The 14,246-nt window shown below is 41.1% G+C and overlaps 1 protein-coding gene across 20 annotated transcripts in view; it reads left to right on the forward strand.

Moving 5' to 3' along the window:
• Mtf2 (metal response element binding transcription factor 2) overlaps window positions 1-14,246 on the forward strand; it is a 43,560-nt gene continuing 29,314 nt past the window's right edge. For 4 of the 20 annotated variants that reach the window (XR_389261.4, XM_030254194.1, XM_030254195.1 and 1 more), the window contains exons 1-2: window positions 1-306; window positions 3,503-3,704. Coding sequence is in view for 7 of the 20 variants with exons in the window: in XM_011249417.3 (XP_011247719.1) it covers window positions 3,667-3,704 (38 nt within the window). In the remaining 13 variants the exon portion in view is untranslated. Of the gene's footprint in view, window positions 307-1,800; window positions 1,914-3,502; window positions 3,865-7,647; window positions 7,796-12,505; window positions 12,770-13,206; window positions 13,316-14,246 lie in introns of those variants that run through there. The other 16 variants (NM_001253879.1, NM_013827.3, NM_001253880.1 and 13 more) reach the window with 12 other exon arrangements.

A 14,246-nucleotide genomic window follows, 5' to 3' on the forward strand; every position in this document is an offset into this window, starting at 1 on the left:
TCTGGAGAGCTGCCATTCGGCCCCGGAGTAGCTCCGCGCTCCCAGAATGCACCGCTAGTCCGCGGGAAACCAAAATGGCGAAGGGCTGTTGCGAAGTGGTCTGTGTTTGAGGCCGGTGTGAGCACGCACATTCTCCTTCCTAACCCTCGTCCCCAAGGAACTCGGTGTGTGTGTGCGTGTGCGCAGGGCTCCCGCTGGGGCGGGTGCCCAGGGAGTGCCCGGACTCGCGGGGGAGCGCCCACGGGAACGAGATTGCTTCTATTTTCCTGTATGAAGCGGTTGGCACCACTTAAGTGACCGAATGAGGTGAGAGACCTTGGCCTGGGAACCGACTCTTTGGGAGGAGGTTGGGATGAGGAGAGACGAAAGAAAGGAAGCAAAAGAAAGGGGAAAGATGGAGGCTCCGCTTTGGGCAAGGGAGTCCTGTGTGGGGGTGTTTTTGCATTGATGCATATGTTGAAAGAATGGATCGGGAGGGGTAGTCAGTGAGATGTTGGTAAAAATAGGGACTGGGGGAAGGAGCGGGGCGCCCCGCTCGGGAGTCAGTTGGTGGAATTAGATAAAACGTTGAGACAGGGAAGCTGTGTTTGGAGGGCAGGAAGGAACCTGGGGGCGGGAGACGGTTGGAGGGGCAGGATGAACCTGGTGATGAGGGGGTGGGGAACCGAGGGGAGGAGCCGTCAGAATGCGGGGAGCCTAGTAGAGGGGCTGACTGGCACTTTAAGGGGTGCTAAGGAAAGTAGCAGTTTGGAACCAGAGGGTGCTGGAATTGTGTGGAATTGTGGTAGGGGAATCTAGTGGTGGGCTAGATAGCTAGCGTACGAGGATGAGGAAAATACCCTGGAAAGCAAGCCCTGGAAGCTTAAAGAGAAGAAGTGATAGGTGAATTGATACGGGGAAGAGATAGCTTTTATTTGGAGGCATTTCTTCCGTTCAATTAAAATTTCTTGCCCTGATAATTTGTATTCATCATTACAACTTAGTTACTTACGGCACTAAGGGGTTTAACCAAAATTTTCCAGGATTTCTTAACACATTTCCATAGTGCCAGAACTCTTAACTGTGATTTACAATCTGCAGTCCTTGGTGGTTAATTTTTTCTTTGGCAGAGATGGATTTATTGAGTGGTACGAGAGATTGTGAACAATAGGAAAAGGGGTATGGAATGCTGTTTTATTCTTTAAAACCTTTAACTTTGGTTGAAGATATTACCATGCAACAGTAGTTAGAATTTGAAAACCCAGACAAGCCTGTAATTGACATAGAAAAGTACCTCATGAGATCAAAGTAGAGCTAGAAATATGTTAGTGGTTGGTTGACTCCGTTTTCTCTAGCAGCAAGTACTTTCTCCTTCAAATAGATTCCATGTAATCTTCATAGGAACTTCTGCAGACTGTTTTCAGCCTTTATGTTTTAATTTTTCTTTTGGGAATTTCTTTTTTGGGAGAGAATTGTGGGTAAAAAAACTGATTCTTTTTAGGATGCTGGATAATACTTTAAATGTTTATTTTTTTATTTAATGTATATAAGCACACTATTGCTGTCTTCAGACACATCAGAAGAGGGCATCAGATCCCATTACAGATGGTTGTGAGCCACCATGTGGTTGCTGGGAATTGAACTCAGGACCTCTGGAAGAGCAATCGGCACTCTTAACCACTGAGCCATCTCTCCAGCCCCCTGGACAATGCTTTAAGTGGAGGATTTTTGTTTTTTGTTTTTTTGTTTTTCCTTTTTAAGTTTTGAAGCAGGGTCTCGTTATATAACTCTGGCCAGCCTGGAACTCACTTTGTATTCCAGACTGGCTTGAAAAGACAGATCTGTCTGCACCTGCACACTGAATGCTGATGGAGATCACTACCATGCTCGGCTGTTATTACTTTACTTGAGTTCACATCAGCAACTATCATTGGGTATGCAACTATATTTAAATGTGTACTGTGGAGATTTCTTTTCCTTTTGTTTTCTCCTTTTCTTATTTATTTATTTATTTATTTACTTACTTATTTATTTATTTTTGGAGACAGGGTTTCTCTGTATAGCCCTGGCTGTCCTGGAACTCACTTTGTATAGACCAGGCTGGCCTTGAACTCAGTAATCCACCTGCCTCTGCCTCCCAAGTGCTGGGATTGAAAAATTGCCTGGCGAATTTTTTTTCCTTATTTGTTCAAAAAGTATATATTGGGGACTTTGTGTCATATGTGGTCTTAAATATTAAAAATACCGTTGTTGAACAATAGACATGTTCAGAGCTCATGTAGAGTATGCAGTTTGATTTTTGAGCAATGAGTAATGATAGAATGAACACACAAACACAAACGTGTACATGGGTGCACAGGCATACGTGGCAAGCACCATTTAACACCTTCAAGTTACACAATTGATATTTGATGGTAGTAATGATGAAAGTACAAAATAGATTCATAATGGAGTATGCAATTGAGATAGCTGAATTCAAGACAGTAATACAGCTGAGATTAAAGAAGACAAACATTCTGTCAAATGAATACACCCTGAATTTTGGGGAAAAATGTATAAGACATTTAAAAATTAAAAAAAAATGCATATGTGGTGGGGGAGGGTTAGGGGGGTATGTGCTACTGTCCATGGAGGCCAGAAGCATGAGAGTCATAGGTGGTTGTGAGCTGCCTAATAAGTGCTGGAAACCAAACTCAGTTCTTCTCCAAGAGTAATATGTGTTTTTAATGGCTGAGACATGTCTCTAGCCCCCATAAAGGATATTTTTCACCAGTTATAGTGGTTTTAAAATTTAACCTGCTGTAATGAATGCATTTTTCATTTTCTGTTTTATTTTAAGACTTAAAAAAAAAAAGATTATGTGTTTGAGTACACTATAGCTGTCTTCAGACACACCAGAAGAGGGTGTCAGATCCCATTACAGATGGTTGTGAGCTACCATGTGGTTGCTGGGAATTGAACTCAGGACCTTTGGAAGAATAGTCAATGCTCTTAACTGCTGAGCCATCTCTCCAGCCCCAACTTATTTTTATGTATATGAAGATTTTTGCCTGCATGTATATGTGTGCACCACATGGGAGCAGTGCCCACAGAGGCCAAAAGAAGGTGGTTTATTCCTTTGGAACTGGAGTTAGAAATGGTTGTAAGTTGCCATGTTAATGCTGGGAATCAAAGGCCCTGGAGATTGAACTCAGGTCCTCTGGAAGGACAGCCAGTACTCCTACTTCTGAGCCATCTCTACAGTCTAAGAATGAATTTCTTGACAGCAGATAGGGGCAGAAAGATCCAAAGTTCAAGGCTATTCTTAGCTATATATGAATTCGCAGCTAGCCTGGGACACATGAGGCCCCATTTGGGAAAAAAAGTAGAAATGATTACCAGGGGCTAAATAATAATCATAATATAATCATATCATAAAAGTAGGACTTAGACATAAAGTGATGGTTTAACTTCATTGTCAATTTGATTAGATTCAGATTCACCATGGAAATATACCTCTGGATATGCCTATGATTGTTTTCAGAAAGGTTTAACTGAGGAGGGAAGACCCACCCTGACTATGTGAGGCCACCATACCCATGGGCTGGGGTCCTGGATTGAATCAAATGGAGGAAGCAAGCTGAGCATGAACATTGACCTTCCTGACTGCAGATATCAGTGCGATAGCTGTCTCCTGCTTCTTCTACTATGCCTCCCCCTTCCATGATGGACTGTACTCTGAAACTGTGAGCCAAAATATACACTTTTTTTATGTTGTTTTTGTCAGAGTTTTTTACACAGCAATGAGAAAAATACTGAATGCATATATTAATAAAATTTCAAGACATGAAGAACAAAGGACTGTGGCTCAGTAGAGTAAGATTTTTCATCCTAGTGCTGAGTATAGTAAGTGAACAGCACCAGACTTTCTTTACAGAGGGAAATTCTTTACAATGTAAAGTTCTGTGTGTAGGAACTGAATGAGTCAGTTGTTATTTATTGCTTGGCCTCACCTGGCACTCCTGTGTTGAAACTTTGTTCCTTTCCTAGCTAGGACTACAGGTTCCTGCTACTCTACCAGTGAGTTGCAATGAGGACTGAGATATTTGTAGGTCTAGAAGAAGACCTTAGAGAAGCTTTGTGCACATATCCTTTTACTGTATGCCACGTCTCTAGCCAAAGAGTATGTGATCCAGAAAGCTTTGGCGTGGTGTGAACAAGGCCCAGCAATCCCAGATTGATGCAGAAACATTGTGAGCTCTAAAAGCAATGGTTATTCGTGGAAAGGGAAAGAAATTTAAATTATCTTTGACAACTTAAAAATGAAGTGTTAATAGGATATATTAAGGATTCTGGGCAAACAGTTTGTCCTATTCTGGTTTGTTTCTATCTTTTTTTTTTCTTTGATGTGATGCCTGTAATCTCATGAGAAAGATAAAGAGTATGGGTTTTGGTAGTGGGGAGGATCTAGGAGCAGTTGGGGGTAGGGGAAGTCATAATCGGAATATACTGTATGGAAAAAATCTACAATGAAAAAAAGTGTGACTAGAAATAGAGTAAGTACACTTTGTTTGGTTTTAAGAAAGAGTCTCATGTAGCCTAGCCTGGTCATGAACTCCTGATTCTAGAGCTAGGATCGCAGGTTGTATGCCAGTTAATACTACTACTATTAAGTAGTATTTCAGTGGTTAATTTTTTTTTCCTCCCCTTCTCTCTTCTTGCTTATGGTTTTATGGAATGGTCTCCCATCTCTTGCAAAGGGAAGTTTCTTGATGAGGAGTGAGAACTACACTTAACTGGGCATAAGTAAAAATATTTAGGATATAGTTAGGGGTTGATTATGCTGGTTTAGTAAATGATAGTTGTAGGTTCTCCACTAAGATCCCTGACTTCACTAGTCCTAGGTAGTTGACTAGATTTCCATTATTAACACAAGTTTTTTCTCTCTGAGTAGGGTCTTAAGTCCAGTTAGAGTTACTGGTTACCACCAAGGTATGCATTCCACTGCTGCACCATAAAGGTTATTGTGCCAGCTGTTATAGCTGGGTAGGAAGGGCTGTTGCTTCCTTCATTTGGCAGCTTGCATGGCACCTTCTGGAAACATGAAGCTAGTCAGTTCTAGTTTAGGTGTCTCTGGTCCCACTGTCTGAAGTTCATGGTATCATCAGCATTAGGAACTTATCTTCTACCACTTGGGATTGGGTAACCAAAGGCAATAGCAATAGTCTGCAATGTTTTAGGAGTCTCTTGGACAGTCCTGACCAACAACTGAAAGGTGGTATTCTCATGTTTAGTAATGGAGATTTTGTTAAATAGTTAGAGGGGAAATCAGAGGAATTTCAGAGAGTTGTTTCTGTTATGGGCCTCAGGGATAGAACTTACAGCTTATCAGGCTTCACGACAAGCATTTTATCTGCTGAGCTATTTTGCTAGCTCTTGGTTGTTTACATGTACTTGTTTTTATTTTATGTGTATGAATGTTAGGCTTACATGTATGTTCACCATGTGCTTGCTTGGTTTCCATGGAGGCCAGAACAGGATGTTGAGTCCCCTGGAACTCTGTGAGTTGTTAGCTACTGTGTGGGTGCTGGGACACAAAACTGCAAGAGCAGTAAGTACTCCGAGTTGCTAAGCCATCTCTAGATTCTCTATGGAGTTTTAATGAAGTAAAGTAACTCAGTGAGGTAGGGAATGGGAGTTGGAATATGTGGACTACCTTTTATGACAAGAAAGTAGGTCTAGGGGCTGGCTCAGTGGTTAAGAACACTTGTTGCTCCTGCACAAGACCTAGGTTTAGTTCCCAGCACCCACATGGTGGTGGTTCATAACACCAGGGGGTCAAATGCCTTCTTCTGACCTCAAAAGGCACCACCAAGTTGCATGTGGTACATAAGTATACATGCAAGCAAAACAAAGTAAAATGTATAAATCTAAAAATAAATAAAAGAATGTAGGTCTGAAATTGATTAAAGGCAAGTATATAAACACAATCGTTTGGAAATAAATACTGGGATAGGTTGGTGAATCTCTCTCTCTCTCTCAATATGTGTGTGTATGTGTATGAATATGAATGATGCTGGAGAGAAGGCTCAGGATTTAGGAGCACTGGCTGCTTTTCCATAGGACCTTGGTCCTATTCCCAGTTCCTACTTGGTGGCTCACAATTATCTGCAATTCCAAGGGAATCTAGTACCTTCTGGTCTCCCTGGGCACTACATGCAAGTCATATACATATACATATACATGCAGGCAAAACACTGAAACTTTTTTTTTTTTTTTTTAAAGGAGACAGGGTTTCTGTGTGTAGGCCTGGCTGTCCTGGAACTCACTCTGTAGACCAGGCTGGCCTCGTACTCAGAAATCCTCCTGCCTCTGCCTCCCAAGTGCTGGGATTAAAGGTGTGCACCACTGCCCGGCTTGAAACATAAAATTTAAAAATACTTTAATTTTGATTATGTGCCTGTGTGTATATGAATGTAAATGCAGTGCCCAAAAGAGGTCTGAAGGTGTCAGATCTTCTACAGGTTGTTGTGAGTCAAAGCAATGTATGCTTCTAACTGATAAACCATCTCTCTAGCCTCCTTTGCCTATCTTTTCCTTTATTTTTTATTTTATTTTACTTTGTTTTTATTTTTTGAGGCAGGGTCTTTAGATGAGGTTACCTTTAAACACAGATCCTCCTGTGTCCTTCTTGAGTACTGGGATTAAAGGCATACACCACTGTGCCTGGCCATTTCTTACTATTTAATTAAAGAAATTTAATGTATGATAATTTTTTTAATTTCTAAAGCTAAGAAATAGAGTAGAAGTAACTTTTCTAAAATTATTTTTTAAAATGTGTTTTGCCTGTGTAAACATCCTTGTTTGTGTGCCTGGTGCCTATGAAAGCCAAAAAGGGATGGGTGTCAGAGCCCCCTGAGACTATTTGCAAATAGCAATGACCTGTTTTGTAGGTATTGAGAATCTAGCTCAGCTCTACTGGAAGGAATAGCAGCTATTGCTCTTAACAACCACTGAACCATCTCTCCGGTCCTAGAGGTAGCCTTGAATCTGCCTGTGTTATGCCTTCTGGTCTCTGTAGAACTTTGGTTTCTTTGATGTTAGATGTTGGTATATTCGTCAATTAAAAAGAAGACATCCAGGCTCAGATTTTATTTTATCTATCTCAAGAGGTAAGAGAATTACTTTCTCATAGGTTTGGTGCAGGATTGCATCTGAGTCCTGTTGTGACCTTGTGGATTTGACTATATCTGAGTCCACCAAAAGATGCCACCAGAGTGGTTCCCTCATTTGTTGTTAGGTAATATCCTTCCCATCACAGGAAGTAGAAGAAATTCTGGGAGAAAGAATATAGCCACCATGGCAGTTTTGTGCTGTTTAGAAGACCTCTGAATGGTGGCTCATGCCTATAATCCTAGCCCTTTTAAAGCCAACTTGAGCTACAGTGTGGAATCCTGTTTCAAAACATTAAAACCAAAACAAAAAAAATCCAAGAAGATGAGACTTGTTGGTGGGGTTGGTGTCAGGATAGATGAGGTGGGTTTTGTCTTGTTTGCTTTGTTTTGTCCCTTAGCTCTGATTCCTTCCTACCCCCACTATTGCAAGATCCTTTTGCCTTATAGATTGGTGAATCAAGGGCAAGGTGGCGGTGTGAAGTAGGATTAGATTTTCCTTCCTTTTTTCCCTTAGCTGCCGAGTGTTTCATCATGGACTAGAGTAGTGGCAAGGGTACTGGAAACGTGATTGTGGTGGAGGTGTCATGGCTGATTGCTGTTACCAGAGAAGAGGAGGGAAATTGGAGCGGCACAATAGAGGGATGAAAGTTCCTACTAGGGAGGTGAGTCCTATTTGGGGGGTGGTAGCTTTCAGCCCTTAGATTAAACTACCTTTAATCTAGTCTTTAAACAGACAGTTGTTACAAGTAGTTTACTGACTGTGTATTGTTTATCTATGCATTGTGTGTGATAGGTGTACGTGAGGATATGGTAAGCAAGCCCTACAGTTTTCTAAGAACACAGACTGTACGTATACAGGGTGCAGAGTAAAGACTCATTTTTTTATTGAAGAAAAATAATTGAAATTACAGATTACTTTGTTCATTTTTTTTGAGAAATGATACTATGCTAGGTTCTTTTTTTTTTTTTTTTTTGGTTTTTCGAGACAGGGTTTCTCTGTGTAGCCCTGGCTGTCCTGGAACTCACTCTGTAGACCAGGCTGGCCTCGAACTCAGAAATCCGCCTGCTTCTGCCTCCCAAGTGCTGGGATTAAAGGTGTGCGCCACCACTGCCTGGCCTATGCTAGGTTCTTAAATGTATTTTCACAATCTGTTACTTTTAAAAAAAATTTTTTTTTGAGACTTTCTGTGTAGCCCTGGCTGTCTTAGAGCTCACTCTGTAGACCAGGTTGGCCTCAAATTCAAGAGCTCCACCTGCCCCTGGCTCCTGAGTACTGGGATTAAAGGCGTGGGCCACTGCCATCAAGCTGATATCTTAGTCATCCCCAACTCTTCTCAGACCACCTCACCTCTAATTCCCCTACTCCCACTTTTGAACTATCCCACTAAGCCTAGATAGATTGTACTGGCTGTGTGCTCCAGAGTGTGAAGGCCGTATGACTTCTGTGTCTTGAAACTGTAGCCTCAGAAAGTACTTTAAATGCATTTTTGTTTGTTTGTTTTGTTTTCAACACAGGGTTTTCTCTGTGTAGCCCTGGCTGTCTTGTAACTGCCTTGAACTCAGAGATCCACCTGCCTCTGCCTCCCCAGTGATAGGATTAAAGACATGTTACACAACTGCCCAGCTACATTTTAAAATGCTTGTTTGTGTGTGTGCAGGTACCTGTGTATCATAGCATGCATGTGGAGGTCAGAGGACAACTTGTTGCAGTTAGTTTTTTCTAGTTTGTGGGTTCTGAGGATCAAACTCATGTTGTCAAATTTGCAGCAAGATCCATTACTTGCTGAGGCATATTACTTACTGGTCCAGAGATTATTTAGATTAAGCTAGCTAGGCTCTAACAATTAATCATCTCCGAGATAAGTAGGGGAAAAAATTGGGAAGGTAGGATGGAGAAACTAGTCTTTTTTCTTTAATCTATATTATTTAAACTATTCAACCAATTACTAAGTTGTCAGGGCCTTATTTATTATAGGCTAGTAAACTAACTAATGAAGAAAGACTTTTTTTAGTCATTTGTTACCATTGGCTCTCAAAGAATTTCTTTTTCTATCTAATTATGTATCCCAGGAGCTGTCAAGATGGCTCAGCAGTTAAGAATGCAAATTGCTTTTGTAGAGTTTGGTTCACAGCACCCATATTGGGCAGTCCCTAGTTGCCTGTAATTCTGGTTATGCAGGGGGATCTGATACCTCTGACCTCCAAGGTCACCTGCACCAATGTGTGCATATCCCTATACAGTATATACATTTAATAAATAAAGATAACAATAAAAAACTTTTAAAAATCCTATTATATTTATTTGTTTTGTTTTGAGACAGTTTCTCTGTGTAGCCCTGGCTGTCCTGGGACTCACTCTGTAGACCAGGCTGGCCTCAAACTCAGAAATCCGCCTGCCTCTGCCTCCCAAATGCTGGGATTAAAGGTGTACATTACAACTTTGGCTCTACATATACAATTTTATTGTTAAAAATGTAATATTTTATTAAATATGTTTTGGCACCCTTAATTGGTTTCTTTTTTTAAAAGAAACTGTTCATACTTACTTATACACACACATCCCATGCCATGCCATGCATGCTGAGGTCAGAGGACAGTTGGTAGCAGGACAAGCACAGGCTATTTCTTTTGTTAATAGACACTCTTAACCTACCATGCCATCTTGCTGTACCACATACTCATACTCATCGAGTATGATGTGTATCCATACCATCCTGCATATGGAGGTTAGACGACAACTTGTTAGGTTATATGGGTTTGAGGGGAGTATTTCCCAGATGAGCCATCTTGTGTCCATTTCTCCCCCAACTCTTCATTTTGAGACAGGGTCTCACTAGCTGACCTGAAACTCACTATGTAGCGTGAGCCTTGAACTCAGAAAGCTCTGCCTGCCTTTGCTTCTCAAGGGCTGTGCTTCTTAAAAGCTTTTCTAGGGATTTGGCTTTGGACAGGATGCAAAAAGTGAGGTCAAAGGGTAAAGGTAACTGTTACTAGGATGGGTTCTTGTTCCCAAACGCACATCATCAATTTCAGGAGAAGGGAGAAAAATGACAACGTTTAATGCTTGATCTAAGAATGTGTACTGTGTAATAGAAGTAATACAGTGGAGCATAAGACAAGAACATAACATAACCATCACATAAAAGACAGGGTATGTTGAAATAATAGCAAAGCATATAACTGTGTCTGAGGATGTTTGCCTCTTTGATTGTATGGTTTCCATTCCAGGATTAGAGAGCATTCTGCTGGCTTATTTTTCATAATTATACTATTCAGGTTTGGGTTATTGTAGTGGTTTTTAAGTTTTATTTATTTTATGTGTATGTGTACACTGTAGCTGTACAGATGGTTGTGAGCCTTCTTGTGGTTGTTGGGAGTTGAATTTAGGATCTGTACTTGCTCCAGTTGGCCCTGCTCCCTCCAGAAAAGGGCATCAGATTTCATTATGGGTGGTTGTGAGCTACCAAGTGGTTGCTGGGATTTGAACTCAGGACCTTTGGGAAAGCAGTCAGTGTTCTTACCTGCTGAGCCATTTCACCAGCCCTATTGTAGTGGTTTGAATAGATTTGGCCCCCATAGATTCATGTTTGGAATGCTTAGCCATACAGAGTGGCACTATTAGAAGGTGTGGCCTTATTGGAGGAAGTGAATCACTATGTAGGTGGGCTTTGAGGCACCACATTTGCCTGCATGCTATTGTACTTCCCACCATGATGATAATGGACTAAACCTCTGAAACTGTAAGCTAGCTCTATTTAAATGGTTGCCTTTATAAGAGTTGCCTTGGTCATTTCTTTACAGCAATGGAAATCCAAAGTGAAACAGAAAGTTGGTACCAGGAAGTGAGGTATTGTTGCCATAGGCCTGACCATGCAGCTGTTTTGTTTTTTTGTTTTTGGAGGAATGTGGGTTTTGGGACTTTTGAAAGAGTGGGATTCTTTAATTGGGATCTGATGCTTAATAGGCCTCACTAGTAGAAGCATGGAAGACAGTGGTGCTGAGGGTAATTGAACTGTGAGGGCCTAGCTCAAGAGGTTTTAGAGAAGAATTTTAACGTGTGCCCTAGAAATTGTTCTTAGGGTATTTTATTGAAGAATGTAGCTGCTGTTTGCCCTTGTCTGAAGAGTCGGCTTGAGGCTAAAGTGAAGAGATTTAGATTATTTGCATTGACAAAGGAAATCTCAAAACACCCTCCTTAGACTTTGTCCCTTGGTTTACTCTTTCAGAAGAGCCTTTTGATCAGGTTTAGCAAACTAAGGAAAAGTACAAACTGTGGTTCAAAGGTTAAAGGGGCACCAGGAAGTTTGATGGAGTTAAATCCTGTGTTCAAGGATGTTGAATAGAATTAAGGGATTGGCGGCTTTGAGGCAAGATCCCACCCAGCTAGCTTATTGTTTTAAGTGGTTTGCATTTGAATAAGGGATAGTTATTCTGTTAGGCCTTATTGTGACCTGGCTATTGTTTTTATTTGGACTGAGATCTGATTGTGTGTCACGCTGACAAGGGATAGTTTATGAGGGCAATTCTCGGTTGTTAACTTTATGTGGAGTGAACTATATATAGTCCAGAAATGTAGAGCACATGTGATCCAGACACAGGCTTTTTTGATCCGGATTTTGAGGCATAGTGGTCAAGTGTGGTGGTAGGAGTCTTTAATCCCAGCACTCAGGAGGAGGAGGCATGCAGATCTCTAAGTTCAAGGTCAATCTACAGAGCAAGTTTTAAGGCAGCCAAGCATAGGCAGTAAGGGATTTGGAAAACAGAAAGCTTCTGATAATGTAATAGAAGAAGGGGGCCTTCTTCAGCTCTAGTAAGCAGCAGAACTTGGTTGGCAGCTTAGGCCATGTATGTGGCTCTGGTTTTAGTCAATAGAAGGGACAAGACTACTGGGACAATTGATGCTGGTTAGCTAGAGCTAGGAAGTTCACGGTGATTAAGAAGAGACCAGCATCATTGAAGTGAAATCTGGGAAGTGTTTTCAGAGAGCACAAAGGAGCCTGTGTTCCATTAATAGCCAAGGTTGTAGCTCATGTTTCAGCTGGAATTGGTAGTGTGTAAGAGATACCCAGGTGGACTGATTTTGAAGTTATGAAGGGGTCATGGAGAGCAGCTGAGGTTAGGCACTGTGAGAGGCTAGGAGAGGCCATCGTTGAAGGTACAGCCTTAGTGACATTTGAAGACCCAGGACTGAAAGGACCATGCAAAAGAGTTGAGGCTTGGTATTGTGAAGAGAACCTATTGATGAAGCCTAGTTGCAACGGAAGACACTTGTGTATTGGAGATACCAGTACCATCACCATGATCACCAAGAACAGCAGCAGCTGTGGAGTGAAGTCAGCCATAGCCTACCTAGCATGCTACAAAGATCATGTATGAATCCCAGACATTGGAACAAGAAGCTGTGAAGTTGAAGTTACATTGGAGACCCCAAGATGTTCGAGATGCCAAAGCCATAGGATATCTGCTGAGAAAAACTGTTAACAGGAGTGGGACCAGCCCAGGAGAAAGTGTGTTGTAGTTAACAAAGCTGAAAGGAATTGGACATGCAGATGGAGATGCAGAGTTGAGAGTTTGCCCAGCAGGTTTTTGGTCTTGTTTTGATCCAGTATTTCCAAACTCTTGATATTTTTGAAATGGTAATGTATATCCATTCTTTTGAAATATGCTGTCTGCTTTTTGATTTTATAGGGAACTGCAGTAAAGAGATTGCATGAATCTCAGAAGAGATTTTGAACTTTGAACTTTTAAACATTGTTGTCACTTCAATAGACAGACTTGTGAAGTTGGACTAAATGCATTTTGCATTGTGTTATGGCTATAAGCCTATACGGGCCAGGGAGTGGAATTTAGTGGTTTGAATAGGTTTGGCCCCATAGATTCATGTTTTATTGAGTGGCACTATTGGGTGGTATGGCCTTGTTGGAGGAAGTGTGTCATGGTGTAGGTTGATTTGAGGCTTCCTGTGTATGCTCAAGTCTTCACCCAGTGCAGTAAGTAACTGAGACAGTTACTTACATAGGGATTCAAGATCCCCGAAGTCATCACTGGACTTAGTGTTTGCTTATTTATACAGGGTTAGACATATCCCAGGCTGGTCTTGAACTTTTCAAGCTATCTGTAGTTGAGGATGACCCTGAACTTCTGATCTTCCTATTTCCACCTCCCCAGTAGTGGGATTACAGGTGTGTACCTGTTTTTCTTTTGTTTATTTTTGTCTTGTGTTGGGGATGGAACCAAGGACCTTGTGTATGCTAGGCAAGCATTCAACCAACTGAGCTACATCCCTTGTCTTGTTGGTTTGAAGATTATCTTTCTGATTTTCAGTGATTCTGTTTACAGTTACTATACTCACAGGGTTTTGAGTTTGTTAGATACATAGATTAATATTTTTCACAATTTAGGGGAAAGGTATCAGTTCTTAATTCTTTTTAGGACAATTTTAAAATGTTTTTCTTTTATACCAAAATTCTGTTCCCATAAACATATTTAATCCTTCTCCTACCCCCAGATACTTCTATTTATTTGTCTATGAGCTTAACTCTATCTCAGATAACCAGAATTAAACAGTAGATGTCTGTTTTTTGTTTTTGTTGTTGTTTTTTGAGACAGGGTTTCTCTCTATAGCCCTGGCTGTCCTGGAACTCACTCTGTAGACCAGGCTGGCCTCGAACTCAGAAATCCACCTGCCTCTGCCTCCCAAGTGCTGGGATTACAGGCATGCGCCACCACACCCGGCTAGATGTCTGTTTTATTTGGATTGTTTTGCTTATGGTAATGTTTTCAAGGCTCCATGTTGTAGCATGGGCATGTTTCCCAGAGTTTGTTATTTTTAGACATTTCAAACAGGTTTCCTTTGTTCTTAGCTAAGTTACTGAGACTTTAATCCCCATTTTCACTTTCTGTTTTTTTACTAAACTTTTATGGTCTCTTATTTATATAGTTTTACATATTCTTGAATGTTAACCAGTAAAATGTCTAAAATTGGAACAATGAAGCCAAACACTTCTTTGTCCTTTAAGAAAGTTGATGTTGGGGCTGGAGACATGACTCAGCAGTTAAGAGAACTGGCAGCTCTTCTAGAGGACTCTGGTGGCTAAGAGATCCAACATCCTT

The sequence above is a fragment of the Mus musculus genome, chromosome 5 (assembly GCF_000001635.26).
Source record: "Mus musculus strain C57BL/6J chromosome 5, GRCm38.p6 C57BL/6J".
NCBI lineage: Eukaryota > Metazoa > Chordata > Mammalia > Rodentia > Muridae > Mus > Mus musculus.